The following is a 24,707-nucleotide window of genomic DNA, read 5'->3' as shown; positions in this document are numbered from 1 at the left end:
CAGAACACCACTATACAGATGAGAAAACTGAGGCTCAGGGGAGGCAGCTGCCCCAAGTCACAGTCTGGCTCCCTTGTCTCCCACCCTCAGCCTCCTAGGGGCCCCTCCTCAACCCTCTGGCAAATTTGTCTCTGAAAACAAAGGGTTAGAACCATGGGGCTCAGGGGTAATGTTTCATGAAATCTTTAATGAAATTGGGGAGAGGGGCACGAACAGAAGGGAGGGGCACTGGGGACAGGCTTGGGGGCAAGGGGGATGGGCACGGGGCAGGGAAGGGCAGGGGGCTCTCCTCTTCCCTGCAGCAACCCTCCCCCAATCATCCCACTGATGGGGGAGGGAGGTGGGGAGGTGGAGCCATAAATATGTCCAGAATTTCAAAGAGGCGAGGGGCGAAGAGCTGGCCAGGGCTCAGAGAGGGGGCAGGGGCAGGCCCGGGCCACCCTTGTCCGGGGGCCCTGGCTCCTTGGGCGGCCGTGGGGGCCCTGGGGGGTCCCCTGGCTTGCGACCGTGCTTGCGGAAGTAGCGGTAGCGCTGGACGTAGGCCCGCACCAGGTTGCTCACCTTCACCGGGTTGATCTCCCCACTTTTGCTGTGGCAGATCTGGGGGGCCGGGGACAGCCGGAGTCACCACCAGGCTCCCGGGGTCCCATCCACCCAGGACTGCTGGGTGCAGCTTGGGACTGGGGTAGGAGCAGCTTCCCCAATAACCAGGCCAAAGTTCCTCTGTCCCCCTAGATGATGGGTGCCCCAGGTCCAGCGGAACAAGCCCAGGTGGCCTTGAGAAAATCCCATCACCCTCCCAGACTGACCTCCCCGTCTCCCATCCGCGTCCATCTGTCTGCACACATCTGGCCCTCCAGTTCGTCCTCTCCCCGGCCTGTGTCTGCCCCTCTCTCTGGGTGCCCACCTTGTGGACGGCCTTCCTCAGGATGTCCTTGTACTCCTCCTTGGTGATGTCCTTCTTCTGATAGTATGGCTTGATGGCCAGCTTCACCTCCTCCACCGCCCGCTCCTGTGTGTGCAGCTTCTTCAGATACTGGTGGGGTGGTGACAGCGGGGGAAGCCAGTGAGTACCTGCAGAACCTCCACCTCCACTCGCCTCTGCTGCCAGCCTAGCCTCTCGGACAGTCCGGCTGCTCTCAGGCTGGAAGTCCTGCTGAGGGTCTGTCCCATGCACCCTCTGCTGCAGGTGCCTGGGACCAAAGGCCAGGCCTGTGCTCTGCATGTCACTGAACATCTCCTCTAGGCTGAACCCTGGGCTGCTCCAGGCCTGGCCAGGACCAGGAGACATGCGTTGCCTGCCCTCACAAAGTTCGGTCTGATGAGAAGACAGGCATTGGCCAAGCAATTGCAGCTGGTTTTGAATCAGACTCTACAGACAGGGCTGTAGAAAGCTCCACAGGGCTTTTCACCGTGGGAAGGGGGAGGACTCAGTTTAAAAGGTTTTTACAATACTGCTCTGGTCACCAAGGGGATGGAGGCGCACTGAGGAGTGGGGGTGGGGACTGACCTCAAGCCCATTTGTATGGGAAGCCTGGTCTGCCACTCCCTGTCTCTGACCCTTGGGATGCTCAGCCAAACCTCCTTTTTGTGGCTTTTTCTTTATTTTTGAGACAGGGTCTCTCCCTGTCACACAGGCTGGAGTGCAATGACACAGTCACTGCTCGCTGTACCCCTGGACTCCTGGGCTGAAGCAATCTTCCCACCTCAGCCTCCTGAGTAGCTGGGACTAGAGGTGCCACCACCACGCCCGACTAATTCTTGTACTTTTTCTGGCGACTGGGTCTTACTATGTTGCCCAAGCAGATCTTGAACTCCTGGGCTACAGCGATCCACCCGCCTCGGCCTTGCAAAGTGTTGGAATTACAGGCACAAGCCACCGCGCCTGGCCACCTTTGTGGCTTATTTATAAAATGCGGACAGCACCTATGGGGAGGACTACAGTGACACACATGAAGGACATGGCACAGGCCAGGTACAGAGCAAAGACTCAATCCAGGGGCGCTGTGCCTGTTCCAAGGGGGATGGCCGTGGGACGAAAAGGGAAGGACAGAACAGTAAGCAGGGCAAAGAGCCTCCGAGACAAGGCTCTTCCCGCCTGTGGCCAACAAGCTAGGAGATCCCCCAGCCACAGGCTCGGGGCAGCAGTTGCATCCCTGGCCTCAGGCGGAATCTTTGCAAAAGCAGACAGGAAACCTCTAGCCAGAGAGCCACATGGGACCAGAGAAGAACCGGCCTTCTGCAGGCACAAGGGATAGTCCCTTGCCACCGCCCTTGGGGAAACTGCCCTCCTAAGTCAGGTGACTATCAAAGTAGGGGCAGGTAAACCTGAGTCCTGGAAATGGCAGGGCACAATGGCTAGCAGACTCCGGAAGCAATATCAGTGACACTGTCTGACGAGCTACTGAGCTGTTAGGGCAACTCTATGGCCAGGAGAGACACAGGCCGCCCTGGAGGGACTTCTCAGGCTTGCCTGGCCCCACAGGATGTGGGTCTCTAGAGAGACGCTGCTCCCAAACACCCATCTCGGATGTGGTAAAGCAGGGCAAAGGGCAGAGCACAGACAAGGGCAGGGCAAGGGCTGCTGTAGACCAGGGGGTCCTCACCGTCCGCGACCTGTAGCGCAAGGCACAAGCTACAGACAAGTGATGGGCTAAGCTGCAGCCCCACCTCCGCGGCTCACACGGGATGTTTAATGGGGTTTATACAGCTTTATCTGGCACCGTACACAGCTGTGTAAGGTGGCCAACACCACCGTCTGGCTATGGGCTGCTGGACTGTAAAAAAACACATCTAGGCTGGGCTCAGCGGCTCACACCTGTAATCCCAGCACTTTAGGAGGCTGAGGTGGGAGAATCACTTGAGCTCAGGAGTTCGAGACCAGCCTGGGCAACACAGCGAGACCCCCAACTCTACAAAAAAATTAAGAAATTAGCTGGGCATGGTGGTGCGCACCTGTAGTCCTAGCTACACAGGATGTTGAGGCAGGAGGATCCCTTGAGCCCGAGAGATCAAGGCTGAGGCTGTGGCTGTGCCACTGCATGCCAGCCTGGGTGACAGAGTGAGACCCTGTCTCAAAACAAACCAACCAAGGCCGGGAGCAGTGGCTCACGCCTGTAATCCCAGCACTTTGGGAGGCCGAGGTGGGCAGATCACCTGAGGTCAGGAGTCAAGACCAGCCTGGCCAACATGGTGAAACCCCATCTCTACTAAAAATACAAATATTAGCCGGGTGTGGTGGTGTGTGCCTGTCATCCCAGCTACTTGGGAGGCTGAGGCAGGAGAATCGCTCAAACCCGGGAGGCGGAGGCTGCAGTGAGCCGAGATGGCACCACTGCACTCCAGACTGGGTGACAGAGCGAGACCCCATCTCAAAGAAAAAACAAAAACAAAAACCGGCCGGTAGCTGGTGGCTCAAGCCTGTAATCCCAGCACTTTGGGAGGCGAGGCGGAAGTGAGATCCGAGGTCAGGAGGGTCCGAGAGACCATCTGGCAGAACCACAGTGAAACCCGTCTCTACTAAAATACAAAAAAATAGCCCGGGCGAGGTGGCCGAGCCTGTAGTCCCAGCTACTCGGAGGCTAAGAGGCAGAAGAATGCGGCGGGGAACCGGGGCCCGGAGCTTGCAGTGAAGGCTGAGATCGGCCCACAGCACTCCAGCCTGGGTGACAGAGCAAGACTCCGTCTCAAAAAACCCCACATCTAGACCTGACCAAGACAGAAACAGCCCCAGAGCCCAGGAGTAAGAGCCGGCCAGAGCAGCTGAGTAAGAACCTACATTACTGTCTGCCTGGCACCCATTCTCCCTCCCTTCAACTAGAAACAAGTTCTTGAGTTTTTATTCAGAAACCAGCCTCCCCCACTCACACTGAGAGGGAGACAGCGTGAAAAACACATCATCAAGGGGTGGGCTGCAGTGTGGGGCGTCTGTTACAGGGTGTGTATATGTGGGGTATATGCACACACCCCCACACACGCACAGACGTGATTTTCCCTTGGACATGCCCAGCGAAGTTCCCGCTCATCTATTCCAGCGAAGTGGAGTTCCTTACAGTTCCACGACTTTGGTTTCTATGGCCTCAGTCTCCCTTTCTCCTTGGGCCCCTGCATCTCAGTTCCTGTCCATATTCTCTACAGAACTGTCACCACTGCCCCACCTCTCCCCAGGCCAGCTCACCTTATCTGTGTCCCCACGGCCCTCAGAGCTGCTGCTGCCCTCTCTCTTGTCAGACGTGGCAGCCAGCCCGGTGGGGGTGGGGGGAGTTGAACCGCAGCCCCCCAGAGGGAGGCTGCCAGGAAGCAGGTAGCTGGAGGGGCCAGGGGGCAGACCCAAAGAGGTGGGCACAGGAGCTGGGGTCACCCCCAGACTTGAGGGTGGCTTTCTGTGGCTGAGGATCTGTGGGAAGAGGACGGAGGGGTGATGAGTAAAGGGAGGTGGAGGAGAAGAGGGGACGTGCACCCCACTGTTCCCACGCTGACTTCCCCACAGCTGAGGCAACAGGCTCCTCTTCAGGCCGATACCTTGCCCCAGAGCTGCCGGGCCTGCGGTTCCTCTCCTAACCCGAGGCAATGGACAAAAGAAGGGGCGGCAGGGACTCTCCCCCAGGGGAGCCCACCTGGTTGGTGGCCTGGATCAGCTCCTGGGCCTTCGCTCGGCTCGCCAGGTTGGCTTCTTCCATCTTGAAGAGAAGTGCAGTCACTGCAGGACATGGAGAGGTGACAACATGAAGATGGGGGAGGTGACAGGACAGGAGCTGGTGAACCTCACCTGGACACTTGCTGCCATCTCCTGCCCTGGGTCCCAGAACAGCCACAAGGCCTCACACTCAGAACTGGGAAAAGGGGGCCTTGGCCAATGACAGAACGGCCTATACCCCGAATGTTCCTGGGACTCCAGGTGTGTGGCTGTGGGGCTGGCCTCGGTCATGCAGTGATGAGACGGCAGGAGTGAGATTCTGCCTCCTGACCCCCTGTGGCCAGTCCCAGCCTCTCTCCCCACCTCTGCAGTCTGGTAGAGGCAACCACCATCCGTAAGGAACATGGTGTCCTGCTCAAGCCATTCTTTCTGGTCCCTCTCTCCTAGTCCCCCTCTAGGGGAATCCCAGAACCCAGCCCACCACTCCAGTCTGCGCTGGCCACCACCTGCTCCTGCCAGCCCTTCTCTCCCAGTACACCCAGAAACTACAGCCTCCGGACAGACCCTAACTGGCCTTCACCCACCCCCACCCTCCTAGTCCATGTCCTTATAAACCTCTCCCTTCCAGAGCACCCCACTGCCTCTAAGTCTGTACCCTCCAGTCCCCATACTGTCTCACCTGCCCCAGCACCCCCCTCCCCCAGGGGACACTCACAGGCCAGGACGCCGCTGGTGGTGCAGTCCACACCAGCCGGCAGATTCCAGGGCATGGGCGGGGGCAGCGTGGGCAGCTGGGAGACACGGGAAGCTGGCCCGTCCTCCGCCCCCGAGTCACCGGCTGTGGACCCCGCGCTGGGGGCAGTGCTAGGGGCGGCTGCAGCAGTGCTAGTGGCCGTAGTGGTGGCAGGCTGCTGCTCCTCCTCCTCTTCCTCTTCCTCCTCCTCTTCTTCCTCCTCCTCCTCCTCCTCTGCCCCACCTCGGACCCCAGCCTCCTCAGTGGCCTCCTCCGGCAGGAAGGAGACCTCGGGTGTCTTGCAGCTGCTGTCCACGGTCTGCGAGTCCGGAGTGAGGGCAGGGGGTGGTGGGGCTACCTTGGGGGGCGGGGTGCTAGGAACCTTGGCTGCCCGCTCCTCACCGGACCACGAAGTCTCCTCCGCCCCCTTGGTGCCTGCCGCCTGGCTGCAGCTATCCGCCTTGGACTTCTTCAGCGACACCGGGCCGCCACTGCCCCCGCTGCCACCTCCGCTGCGGACTTTTTTCCTGGTTTTGGATGGCTTGGTCTTTCCCTTGGTCCCCTTGGCTTTCTTGGCCCCTGCCTTGGCCTTGACCTTGGTCTTTTTGGGCTTGGTGCTGCCCGGAGCTGCTTTGGCCATCTCAGTGGGGGCCCGCTCGTCGGGTTTGAGGAAGGGGGAGCGACTCTCGCGGTCGCGGCTGAATTTGACGCCGATGGAGCCCAGGCCGGCCGACGCAGCATCCTTGGCGGGGGTGGTGCTGCTGACACCCTCGCGGATGAGCACCGCCACCTTGGACTGCAGCTTCACCTTCCGGGAAGAACAGGACGACGACGAGGATGAAGAGCCTGAGCCGCTGCTGACCGGTGGCTTTGGCGGGGGCCCTGAGGAAGGTGCCGACTCCTTGGGGGGCCGGGCCTTCTTGGATGACCTGTCCCTGTCCCTATCTCTGTCCCTGTCCCGATCCCGGTCACCCCCGTCCAGCGCCTTCCGACGAGACCCCTTCTCCCGGGAGGAGGAGGAGGAGGAGGCAGCCCCCGAGCGGCGCCGATCCTTCTGGCTGCTCTTGCCGCCCCGCTCCTCGCCGCTCAGTCCCTCGGAGTCGTACAGGACCTCCCGCTTAGGTGACGAGGCCGGGGCAGGAGAAGGTCCTCGGGGGTCGGACTTGTCAAGCCGGCCCACCGTGATGGTCCGCTTGATGGCGAAGAGGTCGTGGTCCGTAAGGTCCTGGATGGAGGGTGGCACGGCCCCCCGGCGGCGGCTGTCGCGGTCACCACCAGAGGTGGAGCCGGAGGGGGGCGGGGCGGGCGCTGGGGCCTTCTCGCTGCCATCCCCAGACCGCTTCTCACCCCGGGACCGCGACCGCTTCTTCTTCTTCTTGCTGCCGCCACCGTCCCGGTGTTTCCCGCGGTGCCGCTCGCGCCTCGAGGACGACGATGAGGAGGTGGCCGGGGGCGGCGAGGCGGAGCGCCGCCGCCGCCGCCGCTTCTCCCGGGACCGCGACCTGCGGCTGCCCCCACGGCGGCGGTCGGTGCTGCGCGAGCGGCGGCGGGCGGAGCGGGAGCGGGAGCGGGAACGGCGGCGGGTGGACGACGAGGCATGGGAGCCGGGCTTGCGGTCCCGCGAGCGGTGCTTCTTAGAGTCCCAGGGCGAGGCCGGGGCGGGAGGCGCAGGCTGGGTGCCCGACGAGGACGAGGCGGCCTCCTTGGCCTCGCCGCTACGCTTGCGTTCCCTCCTGGACTTCTTGCGCGTTGGCGGACCAGCAGCAGCGGCCGGGGCAGGGGCGGGCGCCGGGGAGGGCGAGCGCTGGCGGTAGCGCTCCCGCCGCTGGGTCAGGATCTTGCGGCGCAGGTCCAGGCCGCCCCAGCGCGAGTCTGCGGCGGGCGGCGCAGGGGCCGGCTCTCCCAGGTCCACCTGCAGGGCACCCTCGCCGTCGGACTCCGCATGCAGGGACAAGAAGTCGTCCCCCTCGGGGGCCCGGGGAGCGGGAGGCTGGGGAAGGGGCTGGGCCGTGGGGGTGGCTGAGGCGGCAGGCGGAGGCCGGGCGGCCCGGCCACCCGGGCGGAAGAGGGACAGCGCCACCCTGGGCTCCTCCTCCGGCTGGACGATCTCGCCTTCCTCGATCTCCGAGTCGCCGGGTGGCATCAGGGGCGGTGGGAGGGCGGCTCCACCAGCGGTCACCACCTCCACCGAGACTTTGCCTTCCCGACAGGCTTCCGCCTCAGTCCCTACCACGAAGACCCGCCGGCGCGTGGCTCCATCAGCCCGGGTGGAGTCCGCCTGGGGCGGCGTTCCAGGGGCAGGAGGCGGCTGTGTGGGCTGCGGGTCCGGGCGGGGGCTCTCGTCACCTGGGAAGTCCTGGCTCAGGCTATTGTCATCGTAGATGCCCGCCAGGGTCTCCGAGATACGGCTGATGCTCTGGGACAGGCCTTCTTCCTCCTCCTCGTCTTCCTCCTCCTCCTCTTCTTCCTCTTCCTCCTCCTCCTCTTCCTCCTCAGGTGAGGGGGTCCCGGCTGATGAGCTGGGGTTGGAGCCAGTGGGCTCGAAGGGGTCGTACTTTTGCTCCGGAGCAGGCGGTGGAGAGTAGGCCTCGTCGGTGGGGTGGAAGGGGTCATAGATATCAAATCGGGGGGCAGGCGGGGCTGGGGGTGCAGGGGGCGGTGGCGGCGGGGGAGGGGAAGGGGAGGAAGATGAGGGAGAAGGGGAAGGGGAGGAGGATGCAGAGGAGGGGGCAGGGGGTGGGGCAGGGCCCCCGTCTCCCGTGCCTAAGGTGAGGTGACGGGCACAGGCGGGCCGAGAGGAGTCTGACTGTGGAGAAACTGCAAAGGAACAGGGAGAGAGAAGTGGTCAGGGCCTTCACCTCCCTCCTGGTGCCTGCTTGCTGGCTCAGCTGTGGACACTTGCTGGGCCACCAGGTCCTGCCCAGGAAGCCCCAACTGCTTCACAGGAGCCAGCCATAGGATGCTCCTGACAACTGCACACCACAGTTCTTAACCCAAAGGTCACTGAGGAAACTGAGGCAGAGAGCTGCAGTATCCTCCCCAAGGGCACACAGAGAGGAGGCAGCAGTCAGGGTGTAAACTCGGTCAATGTGGCCCTGAACCTGCACTCCCATATCCTGTGACAGCACTGGCCTGACCCTGGACAATGTACCCTGGCCCTGAAACTAGGAACTACCTTGACCAGTGCTGGTGACCGATCCCAGGTGGAGGCTGCAGTGAGATCTGACCACAACCACCGCAGTCCAGCCTGGGCAAAGACGAAACAGGAAAACAGGCTGCAGGGGGAGAGCTGGGATTCAAACCTAAGTCCCCCTCCAAGACAAAAACAAGCTCCGGCCTGCTGCGCCAGCTGCCTCTCGTGGGAGTTTCTCCTGTTTGGTAGAGGGAAGAATGGGAGGCTGACAGGGTGAGATTCCAGTGCAGAGCCAGGAAATGGCAGAGCTGGGGAGCACAGCAAGGCTGGTCTTCACCCTAAGCTCTTCACTCTGTGCTGAGTCCCCACCCAAGGAATTACATCTGCTCAGGACTCAGTGACACCACTGACCAGTGTCGGTGGCAATGACAAAGGTTTGCCTCTTCCTCCAAACCAGGCATGGTACTTCATATGTCACCTCGTTCGCCCCCAAAGAGCCCGCTGCACTGTGCTAAGTACTACAGTCGCAATGCCACAGTCACACGATGGAGATGACTGACAGAGGCCACACCACAGCAAGGATGCCAGCAGAGCGGTGTGAGGACAGCGCCAGGGAAGGAAAGGGGTCAAGAGGGCAGCACCAGAGCCACCCCTTGATCCACAGGCTGGCCCTCACCAGCCACATGACCACAGGCAAGTGGATGGATGTCTACCTCAGTTTCTTCATCTATAAAATGGGGATTTGTTCATTCATCCAACACCCTTCATGGCCAGGTGGAGTGGCTCATGCCTGTAATCCTAGCACTTTGGGAGGCGAGGCAGACAGATCACCTGAGGTTGGGAGTTTGAGACCAGCCTGACAAACATGAAACCCTGTCTCTACAAAAAATACCAAATTAGCCAGGTGTGGTGGCACATGCCCGTAATCCCAACTACTCGGGAGGCTGAGGCAGGAGAATTGAACCTGGGAGGCAGGTTGCAGTGAGCCGAGATCGCACCACTGCGCTCCAGCCCGGGCAACAAGAGCAAAACTCCATCTCACAAACAAACAAAAAAAGATTATCAATGAGTGGAGTGTACAGTCCCTCAGCTGCCAAGGGCTTCGGGGAAGATGAAGCAGAGGTGATGATGACAGCATGTACTTCCCAGGATGAGCGGAGGAACAGATGAGTGCGCAGAAAGAGCCAGGCTGCACCTGCTGCCGGGTGAGGACAGTCTGAGCCTCAGCTTTTCCTAGCCTCATCGCTATTCCCAGCACCTTAAGCATAACAGACTCCACAGACCAGAGCACTCTGCAAACACATGAGATCCACAGCTTTATATACATTTCTGTATGGGATACGATTATGGGTGAACTTTCTTTTCTTTTTAAAACTACCTGGAATAAACAAATAAAACATAACCTCAGAGTCCCCCTGAAAACAACTACTATTAGCTTCCGGATACACCTTTATCACTCTTAAGGCCCAGGGGCCAAATCCAGCATACCACCTGTTTTCCTAAATCAAGTTTTAGGGGAACGCGGCCCTGCCCATTTGTTTACTTATCCCCTACAGCTTCTGATTTTGTTCTGAGACGGAGTCTTGCTCTGTCGCCCAGGCTGGAGTGCAGTGGCACAATCTTGGCTCACTGCAACCTCCATCTCCCGAGTTCAAGCGATTCTCCTGCCTCAGCCTCCCGAGTAGCTGGGACTAGAGGCAAGTGTCACTACGCCCAGCTAATTTTTGTATTTTTAGAGGAGACGGGGTTTCACCATGTTGGCCAGGATGGTCTCAATCTCTTGACCTCATGATCCGCCCGCGTTGGCCTCCCAAAGTGCTGGGATTACAGGCGTGAGCCACCGCGCCCAGATCTACAGCTTCTGATTTTAAAGAAATTGTGGGCCCCTAAGAATGTCGTGAGTCCTAGGTACCATGTCTCCGTACTTAATGCATAAATCGTTTCCAGCTATTAAAAAAAAAAAAAGGAGGGGAGGTGGCAGGCATGGTGGCTCATGCCCGTAATCCTAGCACTTTGGAGGTTGAGGCAGGAGGATCACTTCAGGTCAAGAGTTTAAGACCACCCTAGCCAACACAGTGAAACCCCATCTCTACTAAAAATAGAAAAATTAGCTGAACATGGTGGTGCGTGCCTATAATCCCAAGTTACTCAGGAGGCTGAGGCAGGAGAATCACTTGAACCCGGGAGGCGGAGGTTGCAGTGAGACTAGATCGCGCTACTGCACTCCAGCCTAGGTGACAGAGCAAGACTACATCTCAAAAAAAGAAAAAAGAAAAAAAAAAACTAGCCAGGCATGGTGGCATGCACCTGTAGTCCCAGCTACTCCAGAGATTGAGACAACAGGATAACTTGAGCCCAGGAATTTGAGGCTGCAGTGAGCCATGATTGTGCCACTGCACTCTAGCCTGGGGGACATAGTGAGACCTTGTCTCAAAAAAAAGAAGGTAGCCAGGCACGGTGGCTCACGCCTGTAATCCCACCACTTTGGGAGGCTGAGGCAGGCGGATCACTTGAGGTCAAGAGATCAAGACCATCCTGGCCAGCATGGTGAAACCCCATCTCTATTAAAAATAGGAAAATTAGCTGGGTGTGGTGGCACACACCTGTAGTCCCAACTACTCAGGAGGCTGAGGCAGGAGAATCGCTTGTACTCAGGAAGCAGAGGTTGCAGTGGGCCGAGGTTACGCCACTACACTCCAGTCTGGGCAACAGAGCGAAACAAGGTGAACATGACCTGGCGCAGAGTGGTGTGCCTGCTCTACCACAGAACCAGTGCTCACGGCTCACAGCTGGTGCCCATAGCTGACTGCACCTTCCTCTCCTCTCCCTCCACCCCCTCCTTCAAATACATATGTTCACGCAGAAGGCAGGCCTAAACCTAGAGTTCTCAACAGAGTCCAGGGCTCAGCAGCATGTATTGTTTAAAATGAAAATTCCCAGGTCCCACTCCAGACCTGCAGAATCAGAAGCCCTGGGAGTGGCCCAGCGATGTGCACAGTAACAAGTCCTCCTTGCAACTGAGCTGTGAGTTCAAGTTTGGTCTAAACTGCTCACAGGTACCACTGTGCGTAGGGTTGGAGGAGAAGATTCCTCCTTGGGCAGCGCACACCTCAGAAATCAAAAACTTGGGCTTCAGACTCCTAGACACACCAGGGCTCAAGGCCCAGGCACCCCATGGAGCATCTGGCTGTGCGCCCTTGGGCAAGTGCCTGCCATTTTTCAGGCTGTCTGCTTCTCTGAATATAGCAACTCGAAGAGTCCCCCTCCTGGGGAGACGAAGTTCCAGTGCAGTGACACTAACGCTTAGTGTGCCGAAACCAAGTGTCACACACGATGACCGCTCCCACATAGCCCCAGCACGTCGGTTTTTACTTTATGTACATCTGTATGCACCTACAGCCTTGATCACATCTAATACGAAGAAAAGGGAAAAGTTCTGTCTAAATGACACGATCACCACCACCATCACTACCAAAAACAGCCGATCCCCACACAACTCCAAGGCCACCTGCCCAGCTCCACCCTGGCCCCACATACCCGTTTTGCCTGTCCTCCAGGCCCTGAGACGGGGCAGCAGGCTGGGCACAGGCAGAGGAATGGGATCTCTGTCCCCGATTCGGACCTCAGCCACCAGCTCCAGCATGTCCTCACTTCTGCAAGGCGGAAGGGGTGGGTGAGCCTTAGGGGTGCTTCTGGCTCTCACACCGAGGCCTCTCCCACTCTAGCTGCCCAGCTACTCACTCGCCAGGCCGCAGGTCCAGGCGGCTGGGAACCCAGGTATCCGGGGGATCCAGGACACTCACCAGCCCGGCAAGGAAGCTGTCCGCAGCCATGTCCAACACCTGGAAGAGGCCGGAGACACTCTATGCTGTCCCCGGTCACATGAAGACTGGCAAATCCTACTTCCCAACTCCCTGACCTCTCAGGAACCCAGACATCTAAGATCCCCGAGAAAACTGAGGATCTAATTCCTGTAGCTTGACAGCCGTCAGCACTCAAAGCTCAGGCCCAGATCAGGCCCCCAGACTCTCCAACATTGCCCCTGGTCAGCATCGCAAACCCCATTCCCTCAGACTCAGGCACCCGTCCCTTCCTCCAATACCCGTGAGTCAGGCCCCCAGCCCCTCTTCTTACTCACAGTAGCTGTGTCAGTCCCCCCTGATTCCTGGGAACGGGGCTCTGACCGTGGACTCCGGCAGCGCCGCCATCGAAGGCCATGACACCGAGAGCCATCTGGTGAGAGATTTGCATGGGGTATTGGACACAGGGGACTCGCTGCCAAGACTTGTGGGGTAGAGGAAAGCGGAGCTTGATCTAGTTCCTGACAGCGGAACCAGCCTCCCGCCTCTCTCCAGGCCTCCACACTCTGCCTCCCAGCCTCCCGCCTCTCTCCAGGCCTCCACACTCTGCCTCCCAGGAGGACTTCCCAGCACCCACTTCTGAGGCTCTGATGCTCAGCCATTTGTCCTCCTGTCTGCCCTCAGACACCTCAACCTGGCATTCAGGCCTTGCTGGGATGCAGTCCCCACAGACCTCTCCTGCCTCCCGCAACCCCACTCACACCTTCCTGCATGCCAGCCCCAAGGAACCCCAGCACAGCTCCTCGCTGCTGCACCTGTGCTGTGGGCCTGCTGTGGCCAATCAGGCTTCCCTCTAATCCTAGGTCCTTCGACTCATAGGTCCTTAGAGGGCCCGTTCACCTGTCCCCGCTCTGGGAAGGTGCCCTGACCCGTCTCCCACTGTGCGAGCTGAGGTGGGCCTCCTGCCCTCTCCCAACACTGTGCCTGTCTCCCTTCCACTGCACACTAGGCCCTTCCAAGGCAGCCACAGGGTGTCTGCCCATTTTTGGCTCCCTGTGCCAGCACAAGGGTGGCACCCAGGTGGCTTCAGAAAAGCTTGTATCAATGACATTAGGATAAAGAAAGAATGCCGAGAGAGGGTGGGGCTGAAAGGAACCGGAAGCCGCCATACCTTTATCATTGGGCAGGTCCCCCTGCAGGGAGCTTCCCACAGCCTGCTGGATGGCTCGCTGGGGAAGGGGGGAAGAACCAAGCGTCAGAGGACCCAGGCAGATGCTTTGTAACCTCTGCCCCTTGGGAGACAGACATCCCAGACACTGAGAGCCAAACTCAAGTGCTTCACGGGAGCCAGGAGTCCAGCGCCCCTGCCTTGGGCCCCGGAGTCAGGCCCCTGGAGTGTGGATGCCCAGCTCCTCCATCCCTCAGTGCCAGGAGCCCAGCAGCCTCACCAGGATAAAGGCAGAAGGAGAAAGCGTGGGGTCTCTGTCTGGCGGACCATCGCCCCGATCCTCGCCCGACTCCTCCGTCTTCCCTCGAGACTCATCTTCTTCCTCCATGGTCACCTGGGGGTCCAGGGGCAACAGTTTGGAGTGGAGGTCCCAGGAGAAAGGACGGAAGTAGAGGATAGACATGAAGACCTCAAGGGCCCCACACTATCTCCCTCAGCATCCCCTTTGGCACCCCTCCTCTCCTCCACCTCATCCCGCTCCACCCTGTGCTTGGGTGGGCGCTGGGCCCAGCATAGACACCCCAGGGACTAGGAGCAATTCTCTTCCTTTTTTCTGGGTTTCAGGTGCCTCTTATGTCAAAGGGAGGCCTCCCCGGCCTCCACTTTTAACATTTCACTCCTCAATTCCCGCAGCTTCCCCAACAACATATCCAAACTTCAAGACCTTGTTCCCTGGCCTCCTAAGAGGCAAAGCCAACACCGAGGTTTTTTGTGTGTGCTGCACCATGATTTCAAAGAGTGTGTTCCACAGTCCTATAAACCCACCTTTCCCAAGGCCAATGTGCTGGGCAATATTCAACGCCATGCCTCAAACACCACACAGCTTCCTAGAGCATCAACTGTCCTCGATGGTGAGGACCACCCCCAAATTTTATTTATATACCTAAGTTGGAAACTTCACTGAGTGATCTGCAAAACCAGTATGCCTTTTTTTTTTTTTTGAGACTGAGTCTGGCTCTGTCGCCCAGGCTGGAGTGCAGTGGCCGGATCTCAGCTCACTGCAAGCTCCGCCTCCCGGGTTTACGCCACTCTCCTGCCTCAGCCTCCGGAGTAGCTGGGACCACAGGCGACCGCCACCTCGCCCAGCTAGTTTTTTGTATTTTTTAGTTGAGACGGGGTTTCACCGTGTTCGCCAGGATGGTCTCGATCTCCTGACCTTGTGATCCGCCCGTCTCAGCCTCCCAAAGTGCTGGGATTACAGGCTTGAGCCACCACGCCCGGCGGTATGCCATTTTTAAAATGAAAACGCTAAACTTCAGAAAGGCATGCTGAAGGTAAACTTTATAGGAGGCATTTACTTATTGCCATCTGCCCAAAGCCTTTGCAATGTCATGGAAATTCTTTGATATGATTCCCCAGTCAGGCGGTTGAAAGATCATCCATCAAACGGGTGGATGTCTTGATTAGGGCTTCAGAAAAATATGAATATTTCAGCTGTAAGCTTCCCCACGACTGTCAAATCTGCTACTCATAAGACAATATCCAATCTCAAAATTCCTAGAAAGCTTCAAAATCCCTAACCCACAACTCAGTATGCTTAATTGTAAATGCACGAAATAGGAGAATCTATCTCAGAGAATGGCTGTGAATATTGAAAGCCTGACTCTTGCCACACAGTTAGAGTACCTCAAGTGCTCAATGAACAGGAATGACACTATTAGCCCTTAAAGCCCAGGTTTCCCCTACATCTGCCTCCCTGCTTCCCCCACAGCACTCCTGCAAAGACAAGACCCTGGTCCTGTTCTACATCCCATATAGATTTTCAAACCATGCCAAGCCTCTACATTCAGCCTCCCAGCTCCATCTAATTCCTAACTTCCTAAGACACACCCAATCCTGATAGTCTATTACATCCCAGCCTCTTTTACCAATACTCAATATGCTCAGCCCGGTGGGCAGTTCCTGGCCCTGGGACTGTTCTCCAGCACCTCCCGGGGAAGCACATGCTACCTAGAACAGTGACTGTCACATATGAGAAGCTTAATCAACATCTGCTGACTACAGGCTCAGGGATCCCCAAACCCTCTGCAGTATACAAAGATGCTTGCTTGCTCATTTAGACAGCACCAGGCTTTGCAGACACACCCTCAGTTACTTAGATCTTTTGGACAGAAGAATGCTCTGCAGATACTGCTAGGTCCTGTCTGGATCAGTGGTTTCCCCAACAACAGGGTCATATACCAGTTTAGTGCTTCACAAATAGCTTGTTATAAAAAGTAAATAGAACAAAATAGTTCTTCGCAGCACATCGCAAGTAGTAAGTGGAAATGTCAATTTGTGGAAGATGAGTTAATGTTAACACATTATGTTATATGATGTTAAATACATTATGACTGTCTCTACTAGGTCTTAATGAAAAAATGTATCTTAATGCAGATCACGGTCAACATGGTTTGAAAAGCACTGTAATAGTGGGTCTAGATGACCCTCCAGACTCTTCCAGCCTAAAGTAGATTAATTCTAACTCTCTCAATAACCCCCAGGGTAATGCAGAATTTTAAAACATTTTTCATTTGAATCACTTTCTGAAGGGCAAGTATATCTAAGCTGGGCAAAATTTCCTCATTCTCTTTCTGTATTATTCGCCACAAGCTGATCCGACCCCATAGGCATTCGAATTTGCTCCAGGCATAAAATCTGCATTCCTGCAGTCACATTCAAGCCATCTAGATGGTTCCAGGTCCTTCTAACTGCCCCCAGCCTCCTGTCACCCATTATTAAACACTACCCATACCCTGGAGACCCCAGACCCTCAGTACATCTCAATATTTGACGCCCGCCCTTGGTGGGCATATCCCAACCCCCTAGGGGGCTCTAAGACTTCCTAGCCCTTGGCAGTTATTCTAGGCCTGATAAATGGCCCCAGACCTATGCAGACCAGTTGCATCCTCAGGCCAGCCCATGTAGACTCCTTCCAGCCCTAACAGACATACCCCAGGCGCTCTAGATGGCTTTGAAGATACTCCTCAGGTCTTGCAGACCCTCCTTCACCCCTGGGACATATCTCAAGATCTCAAGATGGCCCCAGAACCCTCTAACCAGACCCTAGTCCCCGGTCAGCCCATAAAGACAATCTACAGTGTCTACAGACACGATCCAGGCCAGCTATATGATGGAGGGCAGGCCTTAGGCTCGGTCCAGGCCCAGGGACGCCCCCAGTCCTCTCGGAGACGCCCCACTGACGCCCCCAGGAACCCACGGATGCGTCCCAGGGCCCTGAGAAGGCCCCCCTCTCGGCGCCAGGTTTCGCCGCAGCTGCCGGGCCCGAGACCGCCCCATGAAGCCCTCCAGGACCCGTGGCTTGTGGGGAGGACCCCGGGACAACTAGCGACCCAACTCCGCCCCGCCCACCCCAATAGGCCCGAGCCCCGCGGCCCGGACCGCCGCCGCCATCTTACCCCGCCGCTCGGGCTGCGGCTCCGGCCCCGGCGCGGGGCGGGGCAGGCTGGGGCGGGGTTCGTCAGCAAAGGAGGAGAGAGGCGGAGCTAAAGCGCCGCCGAGCTTGCCGGGATTTCAAGTACCGAGCACGGCGCCGTGAAGGCCGGCGGAAACGCAACCGGACTCGGTTTCCCAGAAGCCAATGGGACACATGGGGCGGGGTCCGCGCAATGCACGCCGGGAGGCGTAGTCCGCGCACCGCCTCTGTCGCGCGGGGACAGCTAGTGGGGTGAGAGGTGAAGTGGGCGGGACCGCGGTAGCCCGCGATGACGCCCCACAGTGCCCTGCGCGCGCGCGGAAAGGGTGGCGGAACAGGAGGTGACGTAAAAGGCGCTAAACAGAATAGATGCAAGGGAATTGTAGTTCGGCGGAGTGAGCACGACTTGCTGGATGTTGTCTTACCCACATTCTGGGGCTCTCAGAATCCAGATCCTCTAGGTCCCCCTAAATTTAGAACCAGACGGGATGCAGTGGCGCACACCGTAGTCCCACTCGGGAGACTGAGGCAGAAGGATCGCTTCAGCCTAGAAGTTGGAGGCCAGCCCGGGCAACATAGGGAGGCCCCATCTCTAAAAAATAAAAATAGGCCGGGCGCGGTGGCTCACGCCTGTAATCCTAGCACTTTGGGAGGCCGAGGCAGGCGGATCACCTGAGGTCAGGAGTTCAAGACCAGCCTGACCAACATGGTGAAACCCAGTCTCTACTAAAAATACAAAAATTAGCCGGGCGTGGTGGCTAACGCCTGTAATCCCAGCTACTCGGGAGGCTGAGGTAGGAGAATCGCTTGAACCTGGGAGGCGGAGGTTGCAATGAGCCGAGATTGCGCCATTGCACTCCAGCATGGGCTACAAGAAGGAAACTCCATCTCAAAAATAAATAAATAAAAATAAACTTAGAACCCAGAAGCCCGACCCCATAGCCGCCTCATTCAGTACAGAGAAGTCTGAATTCCGAATCCTCTTACTCAGAGCAGAGTCCAGACTCCTATTTCCCTCTTCCCTTGGACTCAGGAGTCTGATTCTTCCTTCCTCGGACCCAAGAGCAGGTCTCCCAGACTAGTCCTGGTCTCAAGCTCTCACATACGAATTCGGGTCCCCCCCACCCAGTGGCCTCACTCAGACCCAGAATCCTGGGTCCCCAGCCTCTCCAACCCCTGGAACTAAGAGTCCAGGTCCCCGGCTCCCTCCTTTACCGAACTAAGGACCCCAGACGCCTTCCTCCCTGACACCCTCCTCCCCAGGACCCAGGAGTCCACATCTCCAGCCCATTTCCTCCTAGGGACCCAGGAGTCTGGGCCCTCGGCTTCCTCCTCTTTCAAGACCCAGAAATCCTGGCCCCAGGCTCTTCATGACCCAGGCATCCCAACTTGGGCGAGCTGGCTCATGGATTAGGAATGCAGTGATCTCACGGCCCCTCCCTGCCCCATTACCCCGCTGTCCCCCTGTAGGGCCCCACTCTCCTCCCAGTCTGTCTTCCGCTTGGCTGGGACAGCGGGAACCAGAAGCCTGGGTCCCTTAGCAGGCGGAGACTCTAGACTCTAACCCAGACGCCCGGGTCGAAAGCTTGGCTAGGATCCCAGGAGGGAGGTGGAGCTTCTCCTCAAAACCTGCTGCTGCTTCGGAGCGCCCTATATACGGCCGCGCGCGAGTCGACGAGCCCCGCCTACCATACTAAGGCCTCAGAGACCGTGCCCCAAGCAGCAGTGTCACAGGGGTCCCTATTTGCATATCCCCTCCCCTGACGAGCTTCCCACCCCGTCTGCTGAAAGAATAAATTTATATTAGCATAGCCACGCCCACAGACCGCCCTCCCGCTGAGAGCGCGTGGCGCCGCTCAGGGCGAGCACAGGTCTCTCATTAGCATAGCCCCGCCTCATTCGGAATTCCCCTTCGCTGCGAACCCCGTTCCCTTTCCCTTATTAACATAGCTCCTCCCTTTCTTTGGCCCGTCCCCCTCCTTAAGTGTGCCGAGACGCGAGCCTTCCTCGCCAGAGCTCATGATTATGCAGTAACCTCATTAGCGTAGCCCGCCCCCCCGGGTCCCGCCCGGCTCCCCCGCAGGCGGTAGCGAAGGCAGCAGCAGCGGTGGCGACATGAGCAGCGGGGCGGCGTCCGGGACAGGGCGGGGGCGGCCCCGGGGCGGGGGACCTGGGCCCGGGGACCCCCCGCCCAGCGAGACACACAAGCTGGTGGTCGTGGGCGGCGGCGGCGTGGGCAAGAGCGCGCTGACCATCCAGTTCATCCAGGTAGTGGGCCCTCACCCGGGAGGGTGTCCCCGGGACCCAGAACTGAGCCCTTGGGGGGACCCCCGAGACCCCTTTTCCCCCTTGACCCGTCACTGAGACCCTCCTATAAGGCCCTCTAATCTTAAAAGATCCCCACAGATTGTAACCTAAACTTTTGGAGAGCCTCCATCCCCTGCACGGGGGAGCCTTCCTTCTGCACTCGCATCCTGAGACCCACCATTCCCTCCCCCAGTGCCCCAGACCCCGCTTACCTGCTGACCTGGCTTTGAGCACCTCCTGGGAGCATGCTAAATATAGAACACTCACCCCATTCGGACCCTAAGCACTTCCAGGCCCCCCCACCACGCCCTCGGTGCCAACTTCCACCACCCTGAGCCCTATCTCCCCCAAATCCCAGTCCCCAACTTCCCCTCTAAGCCATAGAGAACCTTCCTGGGAGAACGCCAGTGCCCAACACCTTTGAGATTCCCCCACATTCGATTTTTTTTTTTTTTCCGAGACGGAGTCTCGCTCTGTCCCCCAGGCTGGAGTGCAGTGGCACGATCTTGGCTCACTACAACCTCTGCCTCCTGGGTTCAAGCAATTCTCCTGCCTCAGCCTCCCGAGTAGCTGGAACTACAGGCGCGTGCCACCACGCCTGGCTAATTTTTGTATTTTTTAGTAAAGACGGGGTTTCACCATATTAGCCAGACTGGTCTCGAACTCCTGACCTCGTGATCGGCCTGCCTTCGCCTCCCAAAGTGCTAGGATTACTGGCGTGAGCTACCTTGCCCGTCCCCACGTTCGATTCTTAGCTCCTTCCATGACCGCCCCCAGAATCTAGAAATTCTACACAGACCTTGGCCCTGAGACTCTTCTGGGACTACCCAGCCCTGAGACAGTCCTGCTCTCCAACCCGAGATTTAAAAAGAGATCCTGCCCCTTGGCCATTCCAGAAATCTCCCAAGACCCCAAGTCCTGACAATCCCCCATTCCTCAAGACCCAAACCTCCACTCTCCCACCCCGCCCCCAAGGAAAACCAGCCCCTCCTCCATCCCGTGCTTTCTCCACTGCAACTCCCTGAGCCCCTCTCAGAAACCCTGGATAGCTCTCAAATAATCTCCAAGGAAGAAGCCCCCAGATTCTTGGCACCCCCAGAAAGACCTACCCCTTGGGAGTCTCTCTGATCCCATAAATGAACTCAGTGTTTCTAAGACTGTATATACTATAACCCCCTGCGCCACCTCGGGGCTGGCCCCCAGTTCTCAGCCCTGAGCTTCTCACGCTGTGCTCTGAGGTCACGCCCCTAACTACCCCCAGAGCCACAATCCCTCCCAGGGCCTGGTCCTTATAGCCTCCCTCCAGGACAAGCCCTCACCAAGCACCCCTCTAACTGACAGATGGAGTATTCAGATCCCTAGCCTCCAAATCACCCCTTCTTTCCTGAAACTCCACCCCTACCCAGGAAACCTCCTCCCCATTCCTGAGGGAGGTCCTCCCTGCTTCAAAGAAATCCTAGAAAAGTGCCTCCGCCTGAGATGCTACTGCAGAGGCCCTGGGGCCCCAGGACACCTCCAACCCACCCCCACCAAAAGACCCCAGCAAGGGCCTGGGAGGGAGCCCTTCTTGTGTAGAGAAAGGCCCCAGCCCTGGGCCCCTTGCACCCAGAGGCAGTCCCAGAGCTGGCCTAAGGCCTGGCTGGCAGTGGGCAGGACCCAGGCAGGAAGGGAGGGGCCGGGGCCCGAGGGTGGGGCAGCCTCTCCGCAGCCGGATTGGAACCGGGACCTTCCCCTGGGAGGAGACGCTGGAGGCCGCCTGAGCAGGAGGAGGGGACGGGGGAGAAGGAAGAAGAGAGGGAGGAGGCAGAAGAGGGGGGAGAGATATAAACAGGCAGTCTGGACAATAACGCCTCCGATAACCGATACATTCAATATTTAACAGGGATTTGCTCTGAATCTCGCCGATGCTGGATGAAGTGTAGTGCTGTTCTTAGCCTCCTTTTTCAAATGAAGAAACTGAGGAACTGAGGCTCAGAGAGGGGAAGTGATTTGTTCAGTGTCACACAGCTAGGATGTAATCATGATGTGGGATATGTACCTTATACCAGAAAGAGAGGACCAGGAGTGACTCAGAGAGAAGACTGATGGGAGGCAGGGAAAGGGGGGCAGGGGAGCAGCTACCCAAAAAGAAGGGGACAGAGACCCAGAGAGAGGGAAATAGAGACTCATAGAGACACAGGGGACAGAGACCCAGAGAAAAGGGGGCAGAGACCCAGCAACAGGGACAGACATTTAGAGAGAGAGAAGGACAGGGCGGGGTGCGGTGGCTCACGCCAGTAATCCCAGCATTTTGGGAGGCCCAGGAGGGCGGATCCCCTGAGGTCAGGAGTTCGAGACCAGCCTGACCAACACATCTCTACTAAAACTACAAAATGAGCCGGGCATGATGGCACATGCCTGTAATCCCAGCTACTTGGCAGGCTGAGGCAGGAGAATCGCTTGAACCTGGGAGGTGGAGGTTGCAGTGAGCTGAGATCGTGCCATTGCACTCCAGCCTGGGCTACAAGAGCGAAACTCTGTCTCAAAAAAAAAAAAAAAAGGCAGGGCGCAGTGGCTCACACCTGTAATCCCAGCACTTTGGGAGGCCGAGGCGGGTGGATCACAAGGTCAGCAGATCGAGACCATCCTGGCTAACACAGTGAAACCTCATGTCTACTCAAAAATAGAAAAAATTAGCCAGGCGTGGTGGCAGGTGCCTGTAGTCCCAGCTACTCGGGAGGCTGAGGAAGAAGAATGGCGTGAACCCGGGAGGCGGAGCTTGCAGTGAGCCCAGATTGCGCCACTGCACTCCAGCCTGGGCGACAGAGCGAGACTCCGTCGAAAAAAAAAGAAAAAAAAAGACTCAGAGAGACAGAGGGAACACAGACCCAGAGAAAGGGGGCAGAGACCCAGCAATGGGGACAGACATTTAGAGAGACAGGGACAGAGACTGAGAGAGGCATCCCAGGGGCAGGGCTTCGTCCTGTCTGCCGGGGCACTGCAATAACTATCCTCTCCCTATCCTGCCAGTCCTACTTCGTGTCTGACTACGACCCCACTATTGAGGACTCCTACACGAAGATCTGCAGTGTGGATGGGATCCCGGCCCGGCTGGACAGTGAGGGCGGCGGGGATGGATAATGGATGGGGGTGGTGTCAGCGGGGGCTGAGGGCTCTTGGGGGTGACCGGAGGGAGCCTGGTCCCCACAATGGCCCCTCTCCCTGTCTCTGCAGTTCTGGACACTGCGGGCCAGGAGGAGTTCGGGGCCATGAGAGAGCAGTACATGCGTGCCGGCCATGGCTTCCTGCTGGTGTTTGCCATTAACGACCGGCAGAGGTGACAGAGGTTACCAGTGGCGGAGCAGTGGGTGGGTGTGGGGAGGACCTGGGCTCCGCAGCTGGCTGGATCTCATGCCTCTGGCTTCACTCGCAGTTTCAACGAGGTGGGCAAGCTCTTCACGCAGATTCTCCGGGTCAAGGACCGCGATGACTTCCCCGTTGTGTTGGTCGGGAACAAGGCAGATCTGGAGGCACAGCGCCAGGTTCGGGACACCCCTCTTTGTGGGGACCCCATCTCAGCCTGGGAGGCTCTTTTCAGCACACCTGTCCCCCGTCAGCATCCTCCTCTGTTCCTGCAGTCCTGCGACTGCCGCTGTCACACAGCTCACCTAGATGGGTTACCCCCAAACCGGACCTTCGGGGTCCCGAGCATCACCGAGCAGAGGGCCTAGCACGCAGGTGTCCTCAGGAGAGGCTGCAGGATGGAACAAAGGACATTCACCCCCATCCGCCAGCTCTCTTTGCCCCTTCCTCACGTTCCTCCCTTCCAGCCAACCTCCCACCAGCCCCAGCACCTCCCCTGCTCATGGCCGGCCCCTCCATGGCTCCCCAGTTCCTCCCCAGGTGCCAGATGTCCCGCACAGTTGCGCCCCTCCTTTCCCTGCTCCCAACACTTTCCCCACAACGATTTCCACACAGAACTCATCCATTTGGCGAAGGTTTTGGGGATTTCCAGTCTCTGGGGCTCTGCTGGCCTCTGCCGGGAACACCCTGACTTCCCGGCCTGCCCACTCCTGGTTATCTAAGGCACAGCAGGGCAAGTGTCCACGAAGCCCGCCCCCATCCCTCACTTAGAGGACACCAAGCCCCTGCGGCATCTCCCTCCATAATCTCTCAGGAACTCTTCCTCTTTGAGTTCTCACAGTGGGTCACCTCTCCTAGAGCATCCAGCCTGCCTGTCTGTCTCTCCAGCTGCGGTCACCCTGAGTGCAGGGACCTGATTCCTCCGTGTCCCCCGCACCCCCAGGTCCCCCGATCAGAAGCATCTGCCTTCGGCGCCTCCCACCACGTGGCCTACTTTGAGGCCTCGGCCAAACTGCGTCTCAACGTGGACGAGGCTTTTGAGCAGCTGGTGCGGGCTGTCCGGTGAGCCGAGTCCCCTTCCCGTCGTCCTTGTCCCCAGCACTTCCACTCCAACCTCACTGGCCTTTTCCCACAGGAAATACCAGGAACAAGAGCTCCCACCCAGCCCTCCCAGTGCCCCCAGGAAGAAGGGCGGGGGCTGCCCCTGCGTCCTCCTGTAGCCCAGGCAAGAGAGAAGCAACCAGCACAAGCTCTCGGGACCAGCTGCCTTCACATCTTGCTGTGTGACCTGAGGCCCTCACTGAGCCTCAGTTTCCTCATCTGGGTCTCCCAGGACACATCACATGCCCACCCTTACTTCCTGGCCTCTTCTGGGCTACTGCCACTGTGTGCCTTCCGCCAACACCTCCTGTCCCCACCTAAGCCTGGTGGGGGTGAGGGGCTCCGGGTCACTGCTGTATATAACTCCCATCCCCCAGAATAATAAACGTCACTGCCAACGTCAGGAGGTGCTTTCTAAAGAGGTAATGAGGGTTGGGCACTGTGGCTCACTCCTGTAATCGCAGCACTTTGGGAGGCCGATGCGGGAGGATCGCTTGAGTCCAGGACTTTTCGACCAGCCTGGGCAGCAGAGCGAGACCATCTCTTAAAAAAAAAACGGTGGGGGAATGAACTCTGGGAAGGTGAATGAATTCAGGGCACACATGTTCTAAAGCCTCCCTCCACCTAGAACCCTCAGATCTAGAACCTATTGCTTGGGGAGGAGCAGAAGAATTTAAAAAGCAGAACCAAGTGCCTGGACCCCCACTTTCCCTTCAACAGGGCGATTCTACCCTTTTCTGTTTGTTTTTGTTTTTGTTTTTTTCTAGCCTGTGGCCAGGCTAGAGTGCAGGGGCGCGATCTCAGCTCACTGCAACCTCCGCCTCCTGGGTTCAAACGATTCTCCTGCTTCAGCCTCCTGAGTAGCTGGGACTACAGGTGCATGCCATCACTCCCAGCTAAATTTTTTTTGTATTTTTAGTAGAGGTGGGGTTTTACCGTGTTAGCCAGGATGGTCTCAATCTCTTGACCTGATGAGTATTTTCTTGGGATAAGCTTCGGACATCTGTTGAAG

The 24,707-nt window shown here is 58.1% G+C and overlaps 2 protein-coding genes across 4 annotated transcripts; one reads left to right on the top strand and one right to left on the bottom strand.

Annotated features, from left to right (window-relative positions):
- Positions 1-167: 167 nt before the first annotated feature.
- SCAF1 (SR-related CTD associated factor 1) lies at positions 168-17,073 on the bottom strand. 3 transcript variants are annotated; one of them, XM_003915910.4, is made up of 11 exons: positions 16,929-17,073; positions 13,751-13,864; positions 13,474-13,531; positions 12,641-12,735; positions 12,244-12,344; positions 12,040-12,155; positions 5,352-8,186; positions 4,617-4,699; positions 4,178-4,396; positions 908-1,036; positions 168-600 (listed from the first exon to the last, which is right to left on the bottom strand). In XM_003915910.4, the coding sequence occupies exons 2-11, from the start codon at positions 13,856-13,858 to the stop codon at positions 409-411; spliced, it is 3,936 nt and encodes a 1,311-aa protein (XP_003915959.1). In that variant the 5' UTR covers positions 13,859-13,864; positions 16,929-17,073; the 3' UTR covers positions 168-408. The 3 variants fall into 3 exon arrangements, with proteins under 3 accessions (XP_003915959.1, XP_009193251.1, XP_017808083.1); XM_009194987.4 differs by lacking the exon at positions 16,929-17,073 and adding an exon at positions 16,464-16,863; XM_017952594.3 differs by lacking the exon at positions 16,929-17,073 and having other exon boundaries at positions 13,751-14,499.
- Positions 17,074-19,020: 1,947 nt separating this feature from the next.
- Positions 19,021-24,098, top strand: RRAS (RAS related). Its single transcript, XM_003915909.2, has 6 exons — positions 19,021-19,213; positions 22,262-22,349; positions 22,466-22,568; positions 22,665-22,773; positions 23,538-23,656; positions 23,730-24,098. The coding sequence occupies exons 1-6, from the start codon at positions 19,061-19,063 to the stop codon at positions 23,812-23,814; spliced, it is 657 nt and encodes a 218-aa protein (XP_003915958.1). The 5' UTR covers positions 19,021-19,060; the 3' UTR covers positions 23,815-24,098.
- The last annotated feature ends 609 nt before the right edge of the window (positions 24,099-24,707 follow it).

This window comes from Papio anubis, chromosome 20 (assembly GCF_008728515.1).
Source record: "Papio anubis isolate 15944 chromosome 20, Panubis1.0, whole genome shotgun sequence".
Classification (NCBI taxonomy): Eukaryota; Metazoa; Chordata; class Mammalia; order Primates; family Cercopithecidae; genus Papio; species Papio anubis.
This window is presented reverse-complemented; position numbering and strand designations above follow the sequence as displayed.

Coding starts and splice junctions, on each gene's coding strand:
- SCAF1 (XM_017952594.3), bottom strand. CDS start 13,933: ATGTCTATCCTCTACTTCCGTCCTTTCTCCTGGGACCTCCACTCCAAA. Junction 12,345..12,640: donor GGGGGACTGACACAGCTACT/GTGAGTAAGAAG, acceptor GGCCTCTTCCAG/GTGTTGGACATGGCTGCGGA. Junction 601..907: donor TGAGGAAGGCCGTCCACAAG/GTGGGCACCCAG, acceptor CCGGCCCCCCAG/ATCTGCCACAGCAAAAGTGG.
- RRAS (XM_003915909.2), top strand. CDS start 19,061: ATGAGCAGCGGGGCGGCGTCCGGGACAGGGCGGGGGCGGCCCCGGGGC. Junction 19,214..22,261: donor TGACCATCCAGTTCATCCAG/GTAGTGGGCCCT, acceptor CTATCCTGCCAG/TCCTACTTCGTGTCTGACTA. Junction 22,774..23,537: donor ATCTGGAGGCACAGCGCCAG/GTTCGGGACACC, acceptor CCGCACCCCCAG/GTCCCCCGATCAGAAGCATC.